This window comes from Microtus ochrogaster, chromosome 6 (assembly GCF_000317375.1).
Source record: "Microtus ochrogaster isolate Prairie Vole_2 chromosome 6, MicOch1.0, whole genome shotgun sequence".
NCBI lineage: Eukaryota > Metazoa > Chordata > Mammalia > Rodentia > Cricetidae > Microtus > Microtus ochrogaster.
Genome location: NC_022013.1, coordinates 45,993,199 through 46,021,025, shown reverse-complemented (window position 1 = coordinate 46,021,025; position 27,827 = coordinate 45,993,199). Strand labels below are relative to the sequence as shown.

The 27,827-nt window shown below is 41.1% G+C and overlaps 1 protein-coding gene across 2 annotated transcripts in view; it reads left to right on the top strand.

The window, feature by feature from the left end:
* The window catches only part of LOC101988975 (cadherin-related family member 3), a 76,595-nt gene that overhangs the window by 12,086 nt on the left and 36,682 nt on the right, over positions 1 to 27,827 (top strand). For both annotated transcript variants that reach the window (XM_005348662.3, XM_013346825.2), the window contains exons 4-6: positions 2,761 to 2,849; positions 21,815 to 21,909; positions 27,564 to 27,671. In XM_005348662.3, coding sequence (XP_005348719.1) covers positions 2,761 to 2,849; positions 21,815 to 21,909; positions 27,564 to 27,671 — 292 coding nt within the window. The remainder of the gene's footprint in view (positions 1 to 2,760; positions 2,850 to 21,814; positions 21,910 to 27,563; positions 27,672 to 27,827) is intronic.

Genomic DNA, 27,827 nt, shown 5'->3' with positions numbered 1-27,827 from the left:
GTTGTTTCTGGTTTTGATTTTTATCTTTTCACAAATTCCCTTCAGCTTTTGTTTGTTATTAATCCTAGCTTGGATGTCAGTAAAAATTCAGGGATAATTTTGAACTCATGATGCTCATATGTCTGTCCCCTGTATATAAGTCCAAGGGTCGATGATGAACTCCAAATGTGTATGGTTTTTGAACAGAATTTGACAATATTCACATTAAAATGACTGAAAAATAAAAAAAAATCATTGGTTCAACTAAGATGTCAGTTCTGCCTTGATGTATGTCTTAGTTAGGGTTACTATTGCTGTGATAAAACATGACCAAAAAGTAATATGGGTAGTGCGGTTGTTTGAAAGAAAATGACCCCCAAAGGGAGTGGCACTCTTGGAAGCTGTGGCCTTGTTGGAGCAGATGTGCCCTTGCTGGAGGAAGTATGTCACTGTGAGGTTGGGCTTTGAGGTCTCCTTTGCACAAGCAACATCTAGGAAGACAGAGCACTTCCTGCTGCCTACATCTCGAGATGTAAAACTCTCAGCTCCTTCTCCAGCACCACGTCTGCCTGTGTGCTGCCTTATCCCACCATGACGATAATGGACTGAACCTCTGAAACTGCAAGCCATCTCATTAAATGCTTTTTTTTGTAAGAGTTGCTGTGGTCATGGTGTCTCTTCACAGCAACAGAAACCCTAACTAAGACTGAAGTTGGTACCAAGGACTGGGGCATTGCTGTGATAGGTTGGACCATGCTTTGTTTGAGGGCATATGGACTTTGCATCTGTAGCTCAGAAAAGCAGTTGAAAGCTTTGTGTGCTGACGATGGGCCAGTCTAGTACGAGCATGGCAAACGGCGGTGCTGAGTGTGATCTGAACTGTGGGTGCCTGAATCAAGAGGTTTCTGAGGAGAAGAATATTAGTGGGGAACAGGGTTTGGGATGCCTGTGGGTACGACAGAGACAGCCTTCTGGGAGATGACTTTGGTCAATTAGCTCAACTTTATTCCACAGTATAGGAAATACACAGGATTGGGAAGCCTGGGGACAAACCCTAATTTGCATCATGTGCCACGCTGCTGTCATAAGGCTTCATACGTAGCAAGCAGTAAGGTCAGAGTGCAAGTCTTCTAGGAGGAAGCTGGGTCAAGGGTCAAGCATCTGGTTAAGAGACAGCTTTCAATTATATAAGGGCCATCCTCTGGGCCCAGGGACATTCTCCAGATAAGGGCAGCTTGAGGCAGGGAGTTTCGCTGGGAAGGAGGGAGTTTCCATGTCGCCCTACTTTTGGAAAAAGCTACCAGGCCATAACAGACTGCAGCGTTGACCAGTCGTCAATGCCTTCCCTTATTAGAGGGGTGCTGCTTATTGGCTTGCCCAACATGGCTTGTTCAATCTGCTTTCTTATAGAACCCAGGACCACCAGCCCAAGCATAGCACCACCCACAATGGGCTGAGCCTAATTACTTAAGAAATTAAGAAAACTAATTAAGAAATCACTAATTAAGAAAATTCCCTACAGCTAGATCTTATGGAGATGTTTCCTCAACCAAGGTTCCCTCCTCAGATAGCATTAGCTTGTGTCAAGTCAACAAAATCCTGTCCAGCACAATGCATGTGGTATTCGGAAGTGCCAGATAATTTTGTGCACACAATCAGTGCACCGTGGATGTCAGAGTCTCCCCTCCCCCCTTGATGAAGCCTTGGGAAGACTCAAGGTCAAACCATGCTCGTTGGGTTTCTCAAACAGTGAGCCAGGTGTCGGAGTGCTTGTGGGTAATCCACAAGGGTTGTGTGTTGTAAGTGTAGGCCTATGTGGCTATGGTCCAAGAAGGCCTTGCAGACCTCCCTGGTATCCAAAAGTACTGCTTTCTTCCCCAAACGGGGCAGCAATAACTGGATATTCCCTGCTGGATTTAAGAGTCTTACCTTTCCCAGTTTTTTTAATCCCCCAAAGACTCGTACATTTGCAAGCTTGCAGTTACTGCTACTATCTTAAAACATGTAGCAGGTGGGCATGTGGCTCAGTGATAGAACATGTGCTTAGCATGTGTGAGCCCCTCCCTAACTTTCTCCACAACATATATGGGAATAGGAAAAACTTAAGAAGAAAACAAACATTGAATGCAGACAGATTGTAAAAATATATACAGCTTTAATGGGGAAATAGACTTACAGAACCACGGTTCCAGCGGAGACCAGGAAAGCAAAAGGAGCGGCTAGGCGTGCCCGGCAGATTTATAGGTAAACATTAGCCCGAGGCGGACATGCCCCCTAAGGCCCGGCTTAACCCTACATTGAAACAATGCTGATGTGTTGGCTCTATAGTCTTGGGTTTGTTGGTAGTTTTTAAATCTCAGTAGAACTAGAATCATTAAAAACCACCAATGATGTTAAGTGCTTAGCTATTAATAAGCCTTAAAATTGCCTAGTACTGTTATTTAAAATTATAAATCTCCTTCCTATATGCATGAATGATGATGATAGACAATACAGTGTGGTCTATCATCATCATTATTGTTACTACTATGTTAACTGGAATTACTGTATAAAGCATCTATCTGTACTGAGTAAGTACAGAACTTTAAGATTTTAATTTTTATTGCCATATATTAATTACATATAATAATGGGTTTATTGTGACATTTTCATACTTGTACATGACATATTTTGATCACGTTTATCCAATTATGATTTATTCACACAAAATTGAATGAGGTGTTTTGGGATTTAGCACTGGTGAGACTAATAGAATCACATCTATTGTACTTTTTTGGGCAGTTACTGAGCTTTACATCACAGAAGACACTGCCCCTGGCACCATCATTTACAAAGCAGTGGCCAAGGACCCAGAGGATGCTGTGTTGGAGGTAATTTGTGTTTTGGAATAAAGAATATCAATGCCTGCTAGTTTGTGCATGATTACATTTAAATGTGAAAACATTAAAAATAGTCAAGCTATTTATACTCTTCAATTACATCCAGCAATCATCTTTGACTTATCAGGATATTTCAGGTGAAAATTATTGACGTTATCTAGGCAATTGTTGTTGTTGTTTGTTGTTGTTGTTTTTCGAGACAGGGTTTCTCTGTGGCTTTGGAGCCTGTTCTGGAACTAGCTCTTGTAGACCAGGCTGGCCTCGAACTCACAGAGATCTGCCTGCCTCTGCCTCCCGAGTGCTGGGATTAAATGTGTATGCCACCACTGCCTGGCTAGGCGATTGTTTCTATTCTACTACATCCAGTTCTGTGTAGGCAGACCAGCCTAACTCTCAGGTACTAAAGAGGTTGATATATTTTATTTTTAGGGACCTTGGCTGCACATACTGTAGAGAAACAAACCCATCTTTCTGAGATTAATGTATATTTCAAAACCTTTGGTCTTATTCTCAGGCTTCATACAAAGAGGGAAGAGACACGGAACCTAAAGGTTTAGGCTTAACTTCTGACTTGACCAACAGAGGTCACTTACTCCTTCTGCTTTGCTATTTCAATGGTAGATTTGTGGAAATGCCACGGGCCTCCTTTATCCTCTCTTGTACAGCTAGCTCATTATAATCAAACATCATAAAGAATGTGAACGTCGTTTTCAAAATGTTAAACATTTTGTAAATGGCAGGATTTATAATGCCGTTTTAATTTTTGATGCTGTATGATATGATTATGGCATTAAGCCAGGATGTTTTTGACTAATGGGTTGATAGGCAAGAATAACAGGTTTTAAATTTTTAATCTTGTATCTCTTTTCCAAACTGGCTAAAAAAAAAAATGAGAGGCTTGTTTATGTTGACTCTGTGTTTTCAACGTTGACAAATAATTGGATTCTTCTTCAAGGCAACTGAGTCTTACAGAATTTTATTTATGCAGTAAATGGCCACTCAACATCTGGCATAGTGTCCACACGGCTTTTAAAATTACAATGGGACACTGTGCTTGTCAAGATCCCTCCCTACACATTTGTCTCTTCCTCCTCCCAAGCACAATGCCACCTCCAGGATGGGCCTAGAAAGGTCACAGTTTGCTTCACAACATGCAATTAAACAACCTAATCATGCATATTGCTCCAAATTAACATGTTCCAGATTATAGTATTAAATCCAGTACCTAGCAACTGTGGCTACATAGGAAGCAGAGAGTCTGCAGCAATTACTTCCTCAGGGGTCTTTATGATAGCTTACCACAATGTTGACATTTTAGTAGAGCGAATATGTGACACAGGTTTCAGTTGTGACTCTAACATGCAATTCAAATGCCTCACTAGCCATTAAACACAAGTAATTAATTTCAAGTGATGGACTCCTTGTCGCTTGCTCATACCAGATTAAACACTTCTGGCCCTGGCCCTATACTTTTCTTAGAAGATGATTGATTCCTGGAACACATTTGGAAGGCCCATGTAATGTTCTTTGTGAATTTTACCAAACATGGAATGGCATTTCAGTAATGACACAGGCTGTGTAAATTTCCCTCTAGACACCCTCCTACACACACCCTCTGTTACTGTAGATCAGACCAGATGTGTTACTTGAATTCTGTGACTGGAGAGTTCGTTTGTTTGAACCTTTCTATCGACTCAGAGATAAACTTGCTCTAATATGAAGAAGAGTCAGCACTCTTCTGAGGTCTGACAGATAGTGATGATTACATTCATAACTGTATCTTGATAGGCAGGTTCCTATGATTGAATCACCATGGTATCATTAAAGTAGACACTGCCGTTTGCTATGCTATAACCTAGTGAACCAATAGCAAAAGCATCATGTCTATAATTTATAGACAAAGGCATCTGCTTAAGCAGGAAGTTGTAGAGCTAATTCAACTCCATGTCCACCTGTCTCTAAACCTTGCTGTTTCCTAGCCCATCAACAGTTCCCAAAGTGTATTTCACAAGGCAGGAGTTCTATCACAACACGATGAGAGAAATGAAAAAACACATGACCTCAGGATCTTAGAAATGCCATCTTCATAGCTTTTTTTTTTTTAAAAAAAAATTTACAATGTTCAGTATATTAAATGCTCACAGAAGTTGTCTAATAGAGATTTGCTTAATGAGTCTTGTTTTAATTGTCACTAGTTTTACAAATGTGTTATCTGTTACATGTTATGTAATGTTTAATTAGCATTTCATAGTATAAAGTTTATACTAGGTCTTAGTGTAAAAACAGGCATAATGTGACCTAGGATTGTCATCATTATAGTGATGAAAGATGAAGTTTTGGGTGAGGATGTTGTTAACAGACCAGATGTTAATGCCCTGAGGGTGGATTTCATCCCCCTTCAGGCCCACCCGAAGTTCAGGACCTGATGTCTTTCTGCTGCGCCACCATTGCCGAGGGTATATATTAAGGATATCCAATAACACTGTGCTGCAGTAGACACTGTCAGACACAGAGAATGTGGGACTAATCATCTTTATAATAAAGAAAATCTGAACAAAACAAAAACAACATCTTTCTTGGGCTCCTCCGGGCACACCACTGCCCTAAGACCCAGAGGGACTAGGAAGTCCGTTTTATTGCAGTTTAGCTCAGCCTATCTGGAGTGAAAGGTCAGAGCCTGCAGGAAGACTCATAGCAATTGTTAGAGGCTGAGTGTGAATTCACATGAGAGTGAAAAACTGGGAACAATCTTAGGAAGGAACACATTTTCGTGGGTTTTAAATCAAGGAACTCCCCCAGATTTTCATAGTGCACACCCACCAAAAACACCTTGTGTGTCTAGCAGAGTGGTAAAGGATTATCTTGGAAAAAAAAATCCTCAGGCCCTTCTCTATGCAAAGCCTATCTCTCCAGATAAGAGAAGGGAGATTTTGATGGAGTTTTCTCCACTTGGAATATACATACATATTTATATATGTTTATGTATGTACACACATGTATATGCACATGCATGAAGAAATGATGGTGTTGAAGAGATATCTTGCCATACCTACAGAAGAGTAAAGATAAAAACCACAGCAGGCTTTTTATTCAAAAACATTCAGGAAACACCGAAATGGAGTATTTTAAAAGTTGTAGACAAATTGTGACAGACAAAAATTTTATATCCATGCTGGAGAGATGGCTCAGAGGATAAGAGCCCTGGCTGTTCTTCCAGAGGTTCTGAGTTCAATTCCCAGCAACCACATGGTGGCTCACAACCATCTGTAATGAGATCTGTCACCCTCTTCTGGCGTGCAGGCACACATGGAGGCAGAATGTTGTATAAATAATAAATAAATAAATTTTTTTTAAAAAAAGAAAGAAATCTGTGGAGACATTTGATTTAAAAAAATTATATCCAGCAAAATTATATCAAGTCATGAAGTTGAGTACCTTAAAAGTACTGATATGAAATATACTTTTTATAAAATATAGATACCATCTTAATTTTTAAAAGGTAAAAATGACTTCTTAATATGAAAGCAGGCATTCTCTACTAACACATCCACTCTTCACAACGTGCTAAAGAATTTCATGCATGGAAGCTCATCAGGAAGAGAGAAATGACATAATCAGAAACATGGACCTATGTATTTCTTCTCATAAGAGAACAAATGAATGGAAATGTAAGTATTTTCCATTTTCATTGACAAAGGATCAGTTTCATGGTGACTGGTATTGGGTGCTTATAGCACAGGGAGAGTAAAATGAGAGATGACAGCCTATGTTACAGGAGGGAGGAATTAGGAATTCTGAGTTACATGTTGCCTGCACCACCTGCACAGTGATACAGTATTACTTCTAGCTGCATGCGGATTAGTTGAAATGTATATTGGGAACACAGAGGAAACAGCTGAAAATCTTGTAACTGATACATTCTAGGAGAAAATAAAATAATGCGAACTATTCATTGAGAACATTAAGGGAGAGCGAGAACACCTCTAGCTCATGGAAAACAACTTTGACACTTTTAGATATTAATTCAAGCAACATAAAAATTCAAAGAACTCGTCAGAGTGAATTAAGAGAGTAAAGGCTCAACTTTATGTTGTCTATATGAAACCTATTTTAAATACAAAAGCTAACAATTGTTTACAGCAAAATGATAGAGAAAAGATGCACCCTTCTAAAGTGAGCCAGGCAGATATACTAATAAAACAATGTTATTGAACAAGCCAAGGATGTCTTGATTTTCTCCAAGGGTGATTAGAAGTTGCCATAGAGACCCCTCCTCTCTGCATGGGTCACATTCACAAGGCTGGGGGTGTCAGATGGTGATGGCTGTTGGCTATCACTTGAGATGAAACTACTCTCTGTGGAGATTATCTAGCTGGCTCACCGGTTTTCCCCAGTTCTACCTGTATAGGAGGCTATACCACACTCCAATCTCACCACACAAACCTTCCCACCTCAGCACGAGATCTTCTCCCTCCCAGGAACGTGGTAGTGGTAGCACGGCTGTTGGGAGTCACCGTGTATCTGTCTTATTGCATCAAAAGTTAATTGAAAACCGGAACACATTTTCTCAATTCCATTCTGCTCTTAAAAATCTTTATTCGAAAAATATAAATGTATTGGAATAAGAAATGGGGGATAGAATATTTGATTCCACATTTATTGGGTCATGGTAATAGTGAAATAAATGTACAGCCCAAACGATAACTCTCTAATGTGTCTTGCCTAGTGTGTTTATGGGAACGTCAGTGAGCATTGGGTGACATAGGTCCAGGCTCTCGGATGATAAGAGATGGGAGTGAGCTCAGGGTAGAAAGAACGACAGTGGCCTGTGTCACAAGCAAGAGGGCAGATACATGTAGTTAGTATAACAAAAATTATGTTTTATTATGCTGAGGGTCATCACACAAGGTTCACACTCTAAATTCCTAACTACCATCCTAAGCCTATTGCCTATCATCTCCCTATGGCTGCTCACTTATGCAGCGACATATCTTAGCTGAAGGTCAGGTCGTCAGGGTTCTGTCTCTAACAGAGTCTCAGGATCTGGAAAGAAGACTCTCCAGCCAAAGGGTAGATCAAGTTGGCCTCTCTCTAGATGTGCAGAGCAGAGGATTTCTCTTGGTCTCTGTTTGCATACTGTCCAGTGGGCCTGGTGGGGTCTAGGACTGTGTCTGCTTACCTCAAGTGAGTGACGTCACTGAGATCTGGTTTTCAGTGCAGTGGAGTGATATCAGTGCTTGGGTGTAGTGGGGAATCCTGACTAAGCTAGTTTCCCGTGGCTAAAAGGCACTTTACCATTGCTCATTACACTGTGGTAGGGCTTTTTCCACAAATATGATTCACCTAACTCAAGGTATCCAGGTTGAGTGACGAGTCTCAGGATATAGATATTAGAATATATGGTGGTAAATACTTTTATTTTCTTTCAGATATTAAGAAGCGATCTGCTAAATCTGAGTTCTAATGACTTACTGGAGAGACTTAAAAGTCCTAAAACAAGCAGCAATTTCTGAAAACTTCATTATAGGCATTGAAAGGGTCATACCATTCTGTAACTGATAAAAAAAGTCTCCTTCTATGGCTTCATTATTTTTGCCTCTTTGCTAACTGTGACGACTTCAATGTAGCCTGCAGATTGTATGCGGAAATAAACAATATTTTCTCTTCAGTCAAGTGTATGGACTGAAAGCTGACAATGATCAGATTTTGAAGGGGAAATGATATTTGGAAATTCTGAGGGGCGTAATTAGTGACGGGATCATCAAAAGACTCAACAATTAGACGGGAGCCAAGCATTTAATTATGGGTCTGAAAATTTTAATTACACACTTCTTTTTTATAACACAGCTGTAAAACAAACATTAAAGGGGAAAAAAGATGAGAGTCGGTTGCATTAGAAAATAGAATATGTAAATTTTTGCTTTACTATTCTGCTTTGAATGGATTGTTCTAAAGTATAACCATTTTGAGAAAAAGAGGCCCATATCCTTTGAATAGCATCTACATTTTCAATTTTTCTGTTTCCCCAATAAAGGAAAACATACATCAAATAGATCACATGTAGGCAGCTGTTGGAAGTATAAGGGCATGTCATTTCCATTCACGCATTTCCATCAAATGTAAACAGGAGTTCCTTTCTTACACGGTCCTTAGCCATTTGGAGGATGTATAAGAACTCTCGTGGTTGCACTTCTTAGAAAACTATACACAGATGCGATCTGTGGCTGCAAGCCCTGGAATGGCCACGTGTCCAGATTGGGATTCAAGCACAGAAACTTCAAGTCTGTGTGTGAGCAGGGTGATGCTCACTCCAGAGCTGATGAACTTGGTCTGCCCTGTCCCTTTTAGAAGTAGCTGATGGGTAGATGGCAGGTGGTGGTGGCACATGCCTTACTCCTAGCGCTTTGGAGACAGAGGCAGGCAAATGTCTGAGTTCTAGGCCAATCTGGTTTAAAGAGAGAGTTTCAGGACAGCTAGAGTTACACAGAGAAACCCTGTTTCTGAAAAAAAAAAAAAAAAAACAAAGGAAAGGAAGAAAGGAAAAGAAAGAAAGAGGAAGTTGATGGTGGAATCAAAGCCTCAGAGCCTGGTAAGAGGGACTGACCCCTGAAAGCGTCATCCCCAAGGCCTCAGGACACCACTATGGTTCTCATTGGCCCATGGACTCATCATTGCCAATCGATGTGGCAAGACAGAATTCAGTATAATGATTGGCTGAGGACCAGGTTACATGCTTCACCTTGTAATTTATGGGACTTCAACTGGAATGCCAGCAGGCCTGAAAACAAAGGAAACCCATTTAGCAAAGAGCTCATGTAGGAGATAATAAAATGAAGGTTCTCCTGTTTAAACCAAAAAATCCTCATTATAGTGAGGTTGTCTTCAGAACTTTCAGTATTAGCAGGCAATCTAAGCTCAAGTTTGTTCTAAATACTTTGTTGGCTGAGCACTCTATCCCCACGAGCCTCTTCGGAGACCAGAGTAGTTCTAGACGCCTCCTCCATGTTTACTGGCCTGTGACTCTGCATTCTCCTGAGAGGAATACCTTTGGACACACCAGCCCCAGGCTCCGATGTTATAGTTATGGCCACAAATGCACAAGATATATCCCACCCTGCTTATAACCTGCCCAAACTAGCTTAACACTATTAGGGTCAGGTTCTGCGCTGCTAGTGACTTTCAGTTACTGGAGTGGACTTGTGGCTCACAATAGCTGCAAACAGCTACAGGTGTTGCTAGCTGGAATGGGAGTCTGATATATGGAGGCCTTTCGTCTTTCCTTGGCTTTGGAGTGGGTTCAGGCGTTCCATTGGCATACCTGAAGATGGGCAATTAGAACCTTCTCAGTGTTAGATTTCACTGGCCAAACACTAAGTTCTGGGGTCAGATTCTGTGTTTAATTCCCAGTCTTCTAGCAAGAGGGGTCTTAAACCATGCTAGGCCGCTCAAGGTTTGGGTAGTGTTGGGTTGCAGTCCTTTGTAGCCTAGGATGATGTTAAGCTCTGTTATACCTGAGTCTCGCGTCGTAATGTCCTGCATGCAGTCTTAGAAATATGGTGGAGTCCATGATGCTAGTAGCACTGACTAAATGTAAGGTTAAACACAAATCTTCCCCAGCCATACAACTGTCACCCACATTCAGAGGGTCTAGTTTGGTCCTGTGCTGGTTCCTTCCCTGTCCGGCTGGAGTTGGTGAGTTCCCATTAGCTCAAGTAGACTATCTCAGTGGGTGTCCCCATCATGGTCTTGACATTTTTTGCTCATATTCTCACTCCTCCCACTCTTCAACTGGACTTTGGGAGCTCAGCCCAGTGCTCCGATGCGGGTCTCTGCTGCTGTTTCCATCAGTTGCTAAATGAAGGTTAAATGGTGACATTTAAGATAGTCATCAATCTAACTACAGGGCAAGGCCAGTTCAGGCACCCTTTCCTCTGTGAGGCCACTGGCAGTGGCACCAGGATTTATCCCTATTGCTTGTACAGCTCTTTGGGAGCCTATTTTCTTTGCTCAGCCTAGATATAGTAGGGAGAGCCATGGACCTTCCCCAAAGCAATGCACCTTACCCTCTCTGAGGAGTGGAGGGGGGTGGGAGGGGTAGGTGGAGGGGACGAAGTGGGAATTGGGATTGGTATGTAAAATAAAAAGGTTGTTTTCTCTTTTTAAAAATAAAATAAAAAACTCAGAAGTCTGCCTCACTGAGGCACAAGTGTTTGCTTGGTGTCGGGGAGGTTCCAGAATGCCCTCTGTGAGCCACTGAGGTCTAATGATGGATGGTGGAAATAGTTCTTTGACCACTGCCGTGATGGGCCTGGTGTTGGGTTTGGTGGCTAAGCCCTAAACTTCTCTCTCCTTCTGAAGGCCCTTACAGTAGGCTATTCAGAATAGAGGATGGGTGAGGTGGCCAACCCTTGAACTTCCTGCTTCCAATAGTCTTGTCCTTTAGCTATGCCAGAAGCAGGTACCACGGCATCTCCGTTGGTATCTTTGGCTCCCATAGAGAGAGTCTGCTGTGTCCGTGCAGAGTGTGTGAGAGGGGCTTAGTGGTCATCTTGTTCTCTTTCTTGATGCTTTCTGGGTTGATCCACCCATCAGCAGTCACCAAATCTTGCTGTAGTTTGCTCTGTACGGAGAACTTCATTTATAATTTCACAGTTTCCAATTCTCCATTGCTTCCATGTTGGCAAATGTTAAAGTTATCCTGAAGATCCAGTCACGGTGGCTCAAAGTCTGTGATTTCGCTGCTTTATTGGTGCATCTGGAAGTCAACACGAGTCTGGGCCACATTAACAAGATCCTGGAGCTGGAGAGATGGCTCAGAGGTTAAGAGCATTGCCTGTTCTTCCAAAGGTCCTGAGTTCAATTCCCAGCAACCACATGGTGGCGCACAACCATCTGTAATGAGGTCTGGTGCCCTCTTCTGGCCTTCAGGCAGAATATTGTATACATAATAAATAAATATTAAAAAAAAAGATCCTGCCTCAAAAGAAAACAGATGGAAACACAGGGGAACCAAATGAAAATAACCTCTGGGCTGTCACTTACTTTTCAGAAATGATTATAGAATAGAAATACCACAAAAATTTATCTTTTAGTCTGGGGCACTGCCTCTCAGAGAAATCAGTTTTTTTTTTTCTGCCTTTTCATAGCCCTAACTACATATTCTCAATTGAAAAATGCTTTTCGTGAAGTTACAAGCTCCATAAAGCAGAGATTAAGTGCATCTTGTTGATAACAGTATCTTGGTATGCTTAAATACAATATCAGACAAGGCCTTAAAATTAAATATTTTCCAATGTTTTCACATCAACTATAACTTTCAAGACTTTTGAAAAGATATTTACTGCAAAACACAGTTAAGACACTTCTGAATTTCCTTCAAGTTTTATTGCACCGTTTGCTATGAAATGCCAGTTCTGAACATGCTGGCCTAGGCGTCAAGACTAGTACAACATTTCTAAGACTTTTAAATTCATGAGCTCCACAGTCTAAAAAAGAAAATGATGATAATCAAACAGCAAATAATTTTATCTATAATGCATGCTATGAGGAGGAGGCAAATGAAAAAGTAACAGAAGTGGAGAATATAATTTTGTGACGGTGTTCGCGGGCACCAGACATAGCATGGGTAGAGGAGAGCAGATGAAGGCAGAAGTCCCAGAGAAGCTGTCGCTTGGCCTTGCTCAGACATCAGAAGCACACCAAGATGGGTACTGTACAGTAAGGGGGGAGTGAAAGAAAGGTGTTGATGAAATGCAATTAGGGATCAGCTTACAGGGGCTCTTGAAAAATACAAGAATAAACTGTATTTTCTGATTGGTGTGGGATTCTGTTTGCACAGGGGATGCATACTGTAATTTATATAAGAAAGAACAAGAAAGCATCTGTGTGAGTGAAAAAGAACTGTACAAGATGAAAATCCAAGTGGGGGAACCATTTGGGTGGACAGCAATAATAGTTATGGGGAGAGAGGAGGAAGACTTGGGTGGTAGGAAATTACTTGATTTTATTTGTTTTTCCAATGTTTTACTATGAAAATTTTGAACATGTAGAAAAATTGAAAGACTTATTATCAATGTCCCACCATGAATCATAGCTTTTCTGTCTATGTGTCTGTCTATCTTTTCTTTATTCTCTTGCTTCCCTAGACAGTTCAAATCTTTGGAGCAATACAAGGACTCAACACTCAGATCCTTTATGTAGTGTGTGTGTGTGTGTGTGCGCGCGCACACGTGTGTGCGTGTGTGTATGTGTGTAAGCACAGGTTCATGCATTCTACAGTGTATGTCTTGGAGGTCAGAGGACAATTTCTGGAAGTTCCCTCTTTTCTCCACATGGGTTTCAGGGACCAAACTTAGGCTGACACACTTGGTGGCAAACATCTTTATCCACTGAGCCACCTGAACATCCTGCTTCCTCCTTTTTATTTGGTAAAGTACCTCACCTTTTAAATGGTGCTGCCTGCATTTGGTGGGGAGCTCTTCCAATAGCAATGAACCCCAGTCTGGAGACTCCATCACAGACATGCCCAGACATCGTTTCCATGGCAATTCTAAATGCCAAACTGATGGCTAATCCATTGCACCAAGTAATTTTGTTCAGTGGAGTAGTGGGAGTGAACATGTGACTGGGGACCTACTAAGGGAAGAAACCAGGAACAGCCCAGCAGAAACAATTTTCAAATAATTTCCCCAAGATATAGAGCAGAGAAGTGGGCCAGTAGCTGGGGGACAAGGTGGAGCCATGAGAAACATTTCATTTTTGAAGACGAGAACTATTATCAAGGTCTGTGCTGAAGGAAATACTCCAGGAAGGGAAGAGAAAAAGAATAATTGAAGTGAGGCTAACCGCCAGAGTGGGGGCTGTGGCAACGAACAAAGACACCCAGGCAGGGGAGAAGGAGCTGTGTGGGCGCAGGTACAAAAAAAATTCCTAAATGCTAGTGGCATTTTCTCTTTCTTGTCGATTCAAGAATTAGGTATTGGGTGCTAACAAGTGCAAGACAATCCTCTGAGAAGAGAGCTTACACAACTTAAGGAAGAAGACAGAGCTCCATGTTCCACGGACGTAGTCCAGCGGCGGTGTGTCAGGCGCTGCCAAGTGCTGCAAAGGGGCGGAGCTAAGCAACTCCACAGAGAATTGGATCATGGTTTTAAAGATGACAATATTTTTTTTAATTAATTTATTTATTTATTATGTATACAATATTCTGTCTGCATGTGTGCCTGAAGGCCAGAAGAGGGCACCAGACCTCATTGCAGATGGTTGTGAGCCAGCATGTGGTTGCTGGGAATTGAACTCAGGACCTTGGGAAGAGCAGGCAATGCTCTTAACGGCTGAGCCATCTCTCCAGCCCCCGACAATAATTTAAAATAGACGGTGTTTGATTTTGATTTGTGAATGCCTTCCATTTTCCTCAGTAAAGTAGGCAAAAAGGCCAGAGGCAGAGAGATACAGCGCTAGGAAATTTTGGGACTTTGAGGACCGCAGGGAAGACACCCAAGGAAAAAAACATTCTTCCTGTCTACAGAGAAATGAAAAGATGAAAGGACTGTTCCGAGAAACGCGAGATGTGAGGAAAGCCTGAATTCTTGAGGGCACATTGGGGAGTTCCGGTGGATGAGTTGTGTTGAACCATTGTTCTAGGGATGAGGACTGAACTGGTGATCGTCGCACGTGTGATGAAACATGACTTGCTGATCTCTGAAGTAGGGCCATATGTAGAGGGTCTGTACTGATTGATGCATTCCTTTGGAAGGTATCTTGGAAAATGTAGATTTAAATTTTAACCAGCCGCTGCCATTGAGCAAAGAATCAGAGAAGTCATGTGGTTGGGATCAGGAAGTGTCTTGGGAACGCCATCAGAACTGCTTTTTTAAAATTTTTTAAACATTTTTTTTAATTTATTTATTTATTAAGGATTTCTGCCTCCTCCCCGCCACTGCCTCCCATTTCCCTCCCCCTCCCCCGATCAAGTCCCTCTCCCTCATCAGCTTGAAGCGCCCGCCTCCATCCAGGTTTAGTAACTTGAGCATCCAAACTGCCTAGGCTCCCCCAAAGCCAGTATGTGCAGTAGGATCAAAAACCCATTGCCATTGTTCTTGAGTTCTCGGTAGTCCTCATTGTCTGCTATGTTCAGCAAGTCCTGTTTTATTTTGTGAGTGTTCAGAAAGGGAAGTGGGAGGAAAGAACAGATTCCCCAAGAGTTACTATGTAGGAATCTGGAATTTGGATTAATCATAGGAGAATGGATATTTGGCTCTGCTATACCTGTACAAATTAACAGCCAACAAAATAAAAGAAAATCAACAAAGATATTTTGATGCTTATGTGGACGGTGCCTAGCTACACAAATCAGCTCACGTATGAAAAAGCACCCTAATGCCAAACCACACAGTGTATTAACTCCTTTTCTGGTCTTGGGATAAAATACCATGATCAAAAGCAGCTTAAGGAAGAGTGGTTTTATTGTAGCTTATGGCTCCAGGGGTTTAGAATCCTCCTTGTGGGGAAGAAACGGCATGGTATCAAGAATAGGGAGCTGGCCAATCACATTTTGTTCACACACGGAAAGTAGCTTGAGGATCTAAAACCCTAAACCCCCAGTGATGCTTCACCTCCAAATATTCCATAACCCCTCCAAACAGTATCACTAACTGGGAACATGTTCAAATACATGAGCCTATAGGGGACATTTATCATTCAAATCATACCATGCATACTAAAGGATGCCTTGTGTATACTTCTTTAACTTGTGGTAGTCATATCGATACTCTTGTAAGATTGATTGGCTAGGTTTGTGTTTTCATTTCGCAGACACAGGCACCGGTCTCTTTCTTCATGCATGGTAGACTGTCAAGAAATGTTTTACAAGAGCACTGGGAAAATTAATTTTTAAGCTGTACCAAATGACACTTTAGAACTTTTTTCGTTTTGATACAAAGGTATTGAGGGGGGAACAGAGAAGGGATTGAAATTGCATAATAAAGTATTCTCAGACAGTTCTCAGATGTGGTGAAATATTTAGTTTAAGGCTCCACCAGCCAAAGGAAGTTGAGGATGGAGACAATTATCTGAACTATTCAAGCTAAAACACAATTTTGCTTGAAATAACTATGCAATTGGGGGAAAGTGGTTTTAGGAAAAGCTCTAATTATCTAGAAAAAACAGCTTTAATCCTTCACATGAAAGGCAGATGATTGGAGAAAGCCATAATCATGTTCTTAATACAGTTTTGGCTTGGTATTTACTTCATAGTTGCACATCTTGCAACATCCTCCACAAGATGGCAGGTTGTAACATACTGTAGCCAGAAGGTGCACCATTGCTTAACGTCATTTTGCAATAAGCAACAGACACCAAACAGTTGCACAATAAACTATTACCAGTTCATCTTCTCAGTTGCGAATATGCAGATTCTGATGATGTTTTCTAGGAATTAAGGCTTTTATCTTATAAAGACACAGTTGCCCAAGTGTGACTATTCAGGATATGGGAAGTGAAGGAAAATGAGGATTTGGCAAGGATTTACCCTTGCCAAATTTACATAAAGGTGTAATAATAATTTAAGTCTATTCATATAAGGCAAATGAAGATCCACTATGACTGACCCATTTAAAATCAGCAATGTATGGGCCCAAGAAGATAAGACAAGAAAAATATTCCACACCCATGTTTGAAATAATTATTTATAAGACTAAATATTAAAATGCAGTAATTGCTTTTGGGAGGATTTATTTCATTATTTTAAGGTATCTCTGAAGACATTTTTTTGGAACAACTAAGGAACGGTATAATTCAATAATTCCAATAATAAGAGTAAGTGGGATGATTTCAATAAATTGAATGCTAAACCAATGGAACCCAAATCTCTGGAAAAATTAATTTTTGGGTTGCAGCCAGTACATAATGGCATTTTAGTGGGCACAGGCCTGAGTACTGTAAAGGTCTTCCTAGGCTTTCTAGTGACACCTTACACATCAGGCTACCACTCATCATGGCAGGGAAGTCAAGAGAAGAGGAAATGCATGCATGCTGCCTTCCAGCTCTACTTCTCTACGTACAGAGCCTAGAGTCCCCTGCAGAGGGAATGGCACCACCTACAGTGGGTGGATTGCTCATATGAGTTCCAGATTTGGTCAAGTTGACAATTAACACTGATTATTACAGTTACAAATAATCTAGAGTTAAAACAAAGCTCTTTCCCCTTCATAGCTACTGGAGGACAGGGAACAGAATTAAATGTTAATCACATAGAAAGTAATTGGTTTCAAAATATAGCTGCTAATCCTAGTAGGGTTTCTGCTTCTCTAACAAAAGAGGTTTCAGGGACTGTGGCGGACCGTAACTTTGCTCTTCCTGATTTCTTTGGATATTTTCTGTGGTACACCCCACCCCCTGATCACACTAGGATTTAGCTTCCAATAGTCAGAAGAAAGACATTTCTGAGGTATTTTTGTGGTTTTGACAGCAGAAAGCACCCAGAAATTTACATCTTCCTGGGAAAACCCTTCACTATATACAGTTGTCAGTTTTTCTTCCTCAATGAGGACAGTCCCAAGCACACTGGGGAAGGACCAGGCTGGATTGCCTCTGAGACCCTGAGATGGCACTTGGGCTTGGGTTCTCTCCCCTTTCCTCTTGCCTCCATTGTCTAGCAGTGCTCAATCACTTGCACACTCATTTCCATCTCAGGATCTATTTCTGGAACTCCTAAGATGCACACCAAAAACAAAGACTACCAGGTCCAGAAACCAAACTAGGCACAGTACATAGCATTCCACTTCCCATTTAGCTGGCTACGTGGCAAGCACAAAGGAGCAATAGGAAGGAGCAGGATCTTACATAGTCTAGTACACATTGGAAAACTATTGCTTTGGTTTACAAAATGAGTTCACTTTAGAGGAAATAAAATGATGCCCATAATAAAGGAAATAAAGCGATGCCCAGGGCTTTCAAGGGTAAACACAGAGCCCCTGTTTCAGGAAATGCTCAGGGCTGATGGGCAAGGAGGCTAACATCTTCAGCTGCCATGCACAGTAGACGGAGGCAAGAAGATCCAGGCCAGCCTGCTGAAATCTTGTCTGCATTGATCCTCATTCAGAAATAACTCTCTGGGTTAGTCTACCAAATGAGACATAGTAATCCGAACATCAGTACATTCTGAGTTTATATGGTTTATGTGAGTTTTTGGACTTTCTACTTTCTGGCTTCGTGTCTCTAGGCAAGTCTTATAATTTCTCCATAACTTAGTTTCTTTAATTATAAAACAATTACTATTAATGTCTATCTCAGGGTTATAAGGAAGGTTAAGCTAGATGACAGGGGAAATGATGGAGGAAGGTCATTGGTAATAAACAAATTGCCTTGGCCCATTTTGATAGGCCATCCCTTAGGTGGGTGGAGTAGGCAGAACATAATGCTGGGAGGAAGAGGAAGTGAGCTCAAACTCGATAGCTCTCCTCTCTAGGGCAGACACCTCAGACAGATGCCAGGCTCCTCTCTCCCGGGCAGCTCCGACCCAGGATGGACTTAGGCTAGAATCTTCCCGGTAAGCGCACCTTAGGGTGCTACACACAATATTAGAAATGGGTTAGTCCAGGCGCGAGAGTTAGCTGAGAAGAGGCTAGATAAAATGGGCCAAGCAGTGTTTAAAAGAATACAGTTTGTGTGTTGTTATTTCAGGGCATAAGCTAGCCAGGCGGCTGGGGTGCTGGGGATGCAGGCCTGCCGCTCCTATTACAACAGTCAGTAGAAACAATAAAAAACCCTCATTTAATTATAAGACAGTACTTGAAGGAAAACTTCAACTTAAAGAGAGAACACCCAAGAAAAAAGGAATAAATGATATCAGCCAAGCAAATCAAAAGAAGAGGGAGAAAACCCCACAGCACAATAACAAAATAATAGAAATCAACAAACACTGCTATTGGTAACTCTCAGCTTCAAGGGTACCAATGCACCAATAAAGAGAGACACGGACTATCAGAACAGATGTGAAACAGGATCCATCCTTCGGCTGCATTCAAGAAACACACCTTAACATCAAGGATAGACATCTCCTTAGGGCAATAAGATGGAAAATATTTCAAGCAAATGGATCTATGAAGCAAAATCCATTTTAGTACCTGACAAAATAGACTCTCAACCAAAACCACAGAAATAGTGAATGAAACTATGTACTCATCTAAGGAAAAATTCGTGAAGAAGACAGTGCAATTAACATCCATGAACCAAACACAAGGGCAACAAAGTTCATAAAAGAAACACTACTGTAGTTTAAATCACGAATTGACCCACAATGACAGTGGGAGACTTCAGTACCCACTCTGTAGATGCATCATCCAGACAAAACTAAACAGAAAACACTGGAGCTAACAGATATCATAAACCAAATGGATCTAGCAGATATGAACAGGACATTTTCCCCATATACGAAAGGATATACCGTCTTCTCTGCACCTCATGGAACTTTCTCCAAAATCAATCATGTACTTGGACACAAAGCAAGTCTCAACAGACACAAGAAGATTGAAATGCTACTCTGCATCAAATTCGACCATCACAAATCAAAACTGGGTATCAACAATAAGAGAAACAACAGAAATGTTACAAACTCATGGGAATTGAGCAACTCATTATCGAATGTAAAATGGGTCAAGACAGAAATGAAAGACTTTTTTGGAATTGAATAGAAATGAAAACACAGCATGGTTTCATTTGGAACACTCTGCAGGTTGTTCTAATAGGCTAGTTCATAACATCAAAAGTCTACATTAAACACTTGGAACCAGGCAGTGGCGGCACACACCTTTAACCCCAGCACTTGGAAGGCAGAGGCAGGTGGATTCTTTGTGTTGGAGGCCAGCTTGGTCTACAGAATGAGTTCTAGGGCACCCTGGGCTACACAAAGAAATTCAGTCTCGAAAAAGCAAAACAAAAGAAAGCTAAAACAAAACACAAAAATGTGCAAAGATCTCATATTAGTCAATTAATGGTACATTCGAAGGATCTAGAGCAAAAGAAACAAATATTTCCCCAAAAGAAGTAAATGGCAAGAAACTCTAGGATTTAGAATAGAAAATATAAACAAAGAAACAAGAATAAGTAATCAATGGCCAAGCTTTCAAAGGGAATGAATTCTGAATTAGTGCATTCAGGTAGACTGAAGGCTTACTGCCCTGCTCTGCCTCTCTTCGGGTCCTGGAATCTGTTCTCATATCGTGGAATCCGAGAATGAGGATGCCCATGTTACTTTTATGGCCAAATAGTTCCTCCCAAATTTATGGTAATTACAGACAAAAATGCTGATTTTAAAAACAAAGCCCCAGGACAATGCATATAATTTACTCAGTCCCAGAGAATTAATTTCTCATTCCTTAGATGGCTTTTCTGTTCAGGGTGTACTTCATTTAGGTGGCTTTCTTAATGATTGCCCTGGCTGCTTAGCAACCACCATTTCTAGCCTTCCCAGAACGCGGAAGGAATTGCTCACATCACCACCATCAAGATATTTTTTGAAGAGGACTTTCTTTTGTGGAAAATCAACCATACAAAACATGACTTTCCAATATATAGTTTGAAAAAATGTTGACATTCCTGTAATAAATTAAATCTGAAATTGCAAATGTTGAGTAGCTACAAGCAGAAATGTGGGTGTCTTTTTAAAAAGTATGCATATTTGTATATAGGCAGACAGTGTTGGTGAGCCTCTTAGGTCACTTAATTTCCAGCCATCCTCTGTGGGTCCCTTATGAATCAGGCATCATTATTCCCACGTTTGCCCTAAATGGAAGAATGTGATGAATATGCCTGCCATTCCAGAATGCTAATATTCTACATTGTGCTAAAGAAGCAGCAGCAATCAGCTCAATCTTATTTAGATGGGTAGGCATCGAAGGTATGAACGGAAATTAGTCAGAATACGGTGATTCATCAGAAAATTGATCAATGTAAAGGTCACTAATTTCTCCAAATGATTTTTAGTCTGCTTCGCAATCCTTCTGGGTTTAATTTTCTCTATTAAATTATCCCCGAGTATACATAATTATTAAGTCAGTACCACTTGGTTTAATTAATTCCTGATATTAAGCTTCTTGTGGGCTCTTTTCTTCTGGCTTTTTCTCAAAGTTGATTTTCACCTGTATTAGGACCCTGGCCTCACCTGCTCTGTTGAGGGTGGGGTCAGGAATGTGTCTTAGGGATGCTGGTCAAGGCAAGACTCTGGAATTTTCCAAGCCTTGGATTTCTTGTTTGTGAAATGGGATAAAATCAACACCAATGACCTAGGACGCTGAGACTCCAATATTAATGCACTTGGAACTCTGAACAAAATGGCTGAAGGGGAGATGAGGTCAAAATTCAGTAGGCTATGGGAATCTTGATAACACTGTACCTGAACAGGCAGAATCTAATGAGTGGGTGCTGAGGATGTCTGCTTTCCTTCTTGTCATAGCTCCTTGATTCTTCCTAGACCCTAAAGCCAGTGCATCCCATCCACACAGACCATCTTTGTGTTCATTCAGCACTTGGCATGGGTTTCCCGAGGGAACTCCCTTTTCTTGACTTTTAGCTTTGAGTAGGGTGTTATAAGAAATACTCAGGTAATATGTAGAATGCAGAAACCAGGAAGTTTGTTTGTTTGTTTTTTCCTTAGTTTTTAAGAACATGTTGTCTGATCGGAAGTCAGTTGAATAGAGTACAGTTCTATCATTATCATCAAAATCATTATCATCATCTCATAATCATTATCATCATCACCATCATCATCAGTAGCAGCAGCCAACTGTTGCTGCTGCTGCCAACACTTTCTGAGCATCCAATGCATGGGGCTCATGGTTGATGAGCCACACAGAGTACATGGAGTGTGGAGGCTTAGCTCTCAGAGGCTGAGGAACCTCGCCAGGAAATCAGTTGTGTCTCTGCAATGTTTTGTTTTCTCTTTTTTGTTCAACAAACAGTACTTCATTTCCCCGGAGAGCTCAGGCTTCACCATCGACAGCACCGGGGCAATTTCCACAGCAATGGCTTTGGATTTTGAGAGGGACACGAGAAGGTAACGCTGTTCCGGGCTTTCTTTGGAAATGCTGGTCCTTTGGCTTGTAGTTCCTCTCCTGAGAAAAAATTCTCCCTGTCTGATCTTCACATACTTTTCACATGAAGTTGCTCTTGATACTGTCTTAAAAACAAAATTGGCACTCACCTATAATTGTACCATTGCTACTTTGGATATCTGTGGGGACCCTCTCGGTGTCACCTGCGTGCATCACAGTGAAGCACGAAGACGATTTTGGTAGTTTTATTTGTACTCTGCCGTGGAAGTCAGCAGTTCACCTCTCCAGGTGCCTGTAATGTGGAAACGGCCTTCTGTTCTTGAGAAGTTAGCACTCGCCCACTTGGTTATTTCCTCTGCATCAGCTAAGTGGGTTACTGCTGGTCCAAGGTAGCATTTTTATTTTTACAATGGTTTAATGCCTACCCCCCTTCAGTTATATATTTTGCATCAAAGTGCTTCCCAGGAAAACGGAGTGGACTCTGAAGGCATTCCAGTAACCTTTCTCCTGCCTTTCTTAAGTGATTCTTTGGGACGATGAAAGTTGAGAGTGGAAAATATCCTGAGCTGCTTCCTGGACAGCCAAGGCGTAGCAAAGTCTAGCTGCCCACACGTCAAACATCACGTCCTGTGGAAGGAGACTCAGGTCCCACGGAAGGAGAATCAGGTCCACAAATGCATCATTGTGATGAGCATCAGTCTCGGAGCTGGGGGTGAAGCTCAGCTGGTAGAACGTTTCCCTAGTATGATTGGAACTTGAATTTTGATTTCCCCAGCACTGCATCAACCAGATTATGGCTCTACACGTTTTTGGTTTTCTGAGACAGGGTTTCTCTGTCTAGCTTCAGGCACTGTCCTGTGTTGACCGAGTTTCCTGTCCTACCCAGTCCTGCAGTCATTCAGTCCCAAAGAAACCACACAGAGGGCTATATTAATTATAAACTGATTGGCCTATTGGCTCAGGCTTCTTATTAACTCTTATAATTTACATTAGCCCATAATACTTGTCTGTGTTAGCTACATGGCTTGGTACCTTTTTTGATGAGATAGTCACATCTTGCTTCCTCTGTGTCTGGGTGACAACTGCGGACTGAACTTTCCTCTTCCCAGAATTCTCCTGTTCTCATTGCCTCACCTCAGCTTCCTGCCTGGTTACTGATCAATCAGCATTTTATTAAACAAGTACAAGAAACAAATCTTTCCAGGGTAAAACTATTGTCCCACAGCAGTCCTAGAACTTGCCCTATAGACCAGGCTGGCCTTGAACTCACAGAGACCTGCCTGCCTCTGCCTCCAAGGTGTGTGCCATCATCACCTGGCCTACCCTAGATATTTTCCTTTATTTTTCATATTTTAAAATTGATTTTATTGAGCTATAAATTTTTCCCTCCTCCCTCCCCTTCAACCCTCTCCCGTGGTCCCCATATTCCCAATTTACTCAGGAGACCTTGTCTTTTTCTACTTCCCATGTAGATTAGATCCATGAATGTCTCTCTTATTGTCCTTATTGTTGTCCAGGTTCTCTAGGATTGTGAATTGTAGGCTGGTTTTCTTTGCTTTATCTCTAAAAGCCACTTATGAGTGAGTACATGTGATAATTGTTTTTCTGGGACTGGGTTACCTCACTCAATTGATGTTTTCTAGCACCATCCATTTGCCTGCAAATTTCAATATGTCATTATTTTTTTCTGCTGTGTAGTACTCCATTGTGTAAATGTACCAAATTATCCTTATCCATTCTTCAGTCGAGGGGGATTTGTTTCCAGGTTCTAGCTATGACAAACAATGCTGCTATAAACATAGTTGAGCACATGTCCTTGTGGCACGATTGAGCATCCTTTGGGTATATACTTAAAAGTGGTATTGCTGGGTCTTGAGGAAGGTTGTTTCTTAATTTTCTGAGAAATTGCCACGCTGAAATTCAAAGGGGTTGTACCAATTTCCACTCCCACCAGCAATGCATGACTATTCCCTTTGCCCCACATCCTCTCCAGCATAAGTTGTCATCATTGTTTTTTATCTTGGTCATTCTTACCAGTGTAAGATGGAATCTCAGAGTTGTTTTGATTTGCATTTCTCTAATGGCTAAGGATGTTGAACATTTTCTTAAGTGTCTTTCAGCCATTTTAGATTCCTCTGTTGAGAGTTCTCTGTTTAGGTCTGTACTCCATTTTTTTTCAAATTGGACTATTTGTTCTTTTGATGACCAATGTCTTGAGTTCTTTGTATATTTTGGAGGTCAACCCTCTGTCCAATGTGGGGTTGGTGAAGATCTTTTCCCATTCTGTAGGCTGTCATTTTGTCTTGTTAACCATGTCCTTTGCTTTACAGAAGCTTTTCAGTTTTGGGAGGTCCCATTTATTAGTTGTTTCTCTCAGTGTCTGTTGATGGAGGAAGGTCATTGGTTAAGTAATAAAGAAACTGCTTATGGGTTTTTGATCCTACTGCACATACTGGCTTTGGGGGAGTCTAGGCAGTTTGGATGCTCAACTTACTAAACCTGGATGGAGGTGGGCGGTCCTTGGACTTCCCACAGGTCAGGGAACCCTGATTGCTCTTCAAGCTGATGAGGGAGAGGGACTTGATCGGGGGAGGGGGAGGGAAATGGGAGGCGGTGGCGGGGAGGAGGCAGAGATCCTTAATAAATAAATAAATTTAAAAAAATCCTCAACTAAAAGAAAAAAAAAAAGAAACTGCTTGGCCTCATAGGTTAAAACATAGGTGGGAGGAGTAAACAGAACGGAATGCTGGGAGGAAGAGGAAGTGAGCTCAGAGGCCATGCTCCCCTCTCCCGGCAGATGCAATCGATGAAGCTCCGACCCAGGATGGACGTAGGCTAGAATCTTCCCAGTAAGCGCACCTAGGGGTGCGACACACATTATTAGAAATGGGATAGTCCAGGTGTGAGAGTTAGCCGAGAAGAGGCTAGATAAAATGGGCCAAGCAGTGTTTAAGTAAATACAATTTGTATGTTGTTATTTCGGGTAAAGCTAGCTGCTGGTGGGAGCTGGGTGGCGGAATGCAACCCACAGCTCCTACTACAGTCTGTGCTGCTGGGGTTTTATTTAGGAAGTGGTCTCCTGTGCCAATGCGTTCAAGTGTATTTTCCACTTTCTCGTCTATAAGGTTCAGTGTGGCTGGCTTTATGTTGAGGTCTTTGATCCATTTGGACATGAGTTTTGTGCATAGTGATAGATATGGATCTATTTTTATTCTTCTACATGTTGATATCCAGTTATGCCAGCACCATTTGTTAAATATGCTTTCCTTTTTCCATTTTATATTTTTTGCTTCTTTGTCAAAAATCAGGTGTCCGTATGTGTGTGGATTAATATCTGGGTCTTTGATTTGGTTCCCTTGGTCCTCCTGTCTGTTTTTATGTCAGTACCAGGCTGTTTTAAGTACTGTAGCTCTGTAGTAAAGTTTGAAGTCAGAGATTGTGATGCCTCCAGAAGTTTCTTTATTGTACGGCACTGTTTTGGCTATCCTGGGTTTTTTTTTTGCTTTTCCATATAAAGTTAAGTAGAGTTCTTTTGAGGTCTGTGAAGAATTTTGCTTGGCATTTCATTGAATCTGTAGATTGCTTTTGGTAAGATTTTACTATGTTAATTCTACTTACCCTAGAGCATGGGAGCTACCATAGATATTTTTAAGTCTTAAGATTTGTTGACAAATGTAAATTAAAGTTTGGGAAAGGAATATTTTTCTGGGCAAGTGAAAAGGAAAGCTTTCTCTTTCTTTCTTTCTTTCTTTCTTTCTTTCTTTCTTTCTTTCTTTCTTTCTTAATTTCTGAAAGCAGAGGAACTGAGAGTAGAAAATTGAATCTGATTGCAGACCGAGAGCATTAATGGCTGTTGGGCCAAGATGACCATCTATTCCCATCTCTGGTGGTCATACTCTTCTTTCTTCCCTCCCTTCCTTTTCCTTTCCTCCCTTCATGTCTCTCTCCTTCCACTCATCCTTCCTCCCTTTCTTTCCTGGATACAGATTTGCTTGTGTTCTTGAGTTGATCTTTACTGAAATAAGGAAAATTTTAGATAAAAATTGATTTTTTAAAACAATTTTCTCTCTCTCTTTTCAATCTTTGTTTTGTGGATGTGTGTGGAGGGTGGCAGGGCACACACACTGTGGTGCACTTGGGGAAGTCTGAGCACAACCTTTGAAGTTACTTCTCCCCTTCTATCCTTGCTTGAGTTCTAGAGGTCAAGCTCAGGTAGAGGCAAGCAATTTACCTGCAGGGCCATCTAACTAGCACTAATTTAACTTTCTAATAGTTAATTTTTAAAATATAAAAATTCAAAATTCCTTTCTTGAAAGGAGGTATCGGGCTACGAAATCACTTGTTTGAGTCCTTCTGAAAGTATTTGGAAGGATCATCATGGCCTTCACTCTCTGTCACCATCTAGAAAGGCCAAAACAAACCGGGATTTGAGTTAGAGTGCTGTGGGTATTGCCCATACCATCATTCCCATTATCGTAGGCAAGCCTTCTCAGAATTATTATTCTTTTGAGACAGGGTCTCACTGTGTATCCTCGGCAGGCCTCGAACTCCCTATGTAGAACAGACTGGTCTTTAACTCAGAGAGATAACCTTGCCTCTGCCTCCCAAGTGCTGAATCTAAGGACATGTACTGCCGTTCTTGGCTAGAATTATTATTTTTTAAATGTGTTGATTTGCTTAGGTAGATTATTGGCTTTTTCCAATACTTTTTTTCATAAGCTATCAACTTCTTGAAAGAGAAATTAAGAAATTGGGAAGTGGTTATACCTTGATATGGAGAAACAGAGAGGGAATTTTGGTGTCAGTTTTGCTATATTTAAAGGTAAAATAAATTTTTTTTTATCTGAAGAAGAAAGTAACTCCTTGAATTTGCTTGGAACTAGAGTTTGTTGGGATCAAATCTGAAAGCACTGGGAAAGTCAGGAGACATGACAGCAAGGGGTCACAGACTGGGGATGAGATTGTTTGACATTAATAATGAAAATTTCATTTTCTAATTTCATTAGTCATCCCTCAAACCTCCGCATGTATCTGGGAAATAAAAACTCGTTAAGCACGTAGCAATCCTAATGTTTCTTATGGTGACTAATTTGTTTGGAAGGCTTCTTCCTTTTCTATCTGTGTGTTTAAATCCCCCTGTAGACTTGAACACTCTCTCCTCCTGCCTGGAGATATCCTGGATGGCAGGATGATGTATCCCCCACCACACTGGGGTATGCCTAACCCTTTAACCTCAGCATCTGTTAGTCTTTAATAGAATTCAATATTTAAAGGGTACAAATCCATAGCTATGAATGATCCTATTTGTTACAAAAACGCTAAAAAATTTCTATAGCCCCACCCCCAGATATTTATGGGAAATAACAAATCTTTTTTTAAAAAAAACAAACTTCATGCATTTGTGTGTCATGCTAATATCTGTCAGCACTTGGCAAACGTTTTAAAAGCTAAGGCCTCTTCGGTCAGGTGATTTGACCCATTTCTTTCTTTCCAAAGTATTAGTCACTTCCAACCGCTAAAACATCTGGTCTGAATGGCATCTCAAGCAAAGGAGTCAATGGTTGTAGCTGGCCAGTTCAGCCTGCTAGGTTCTGCGTCTCTGGAGGACTGCTATTTATCAAGTCTTAACCATCTTTTTTTGTGGCTGTGCCTTTAGTTTTTCCCTGGTTATTAAAGTGGTTGATCCTGGAGGACTGTTTGCTACTGGGAATCTGAAGATTTCCCTCATCAATGTCAACAATAAGGACCCCACTCTTGCCTGTAGGTAAGGAAAGACAGCACATTATTTGATCTGACCTTGAAAACATCGTTCCCTCCTTCCTTCTTTTCCTTCTTTTTAACTGAGAAAGAAAATAAGCAAGCATTGTATAAACAACCACATAAGACACAAGAGTCTAAAAAAAAGGCTTACTTAGAAACT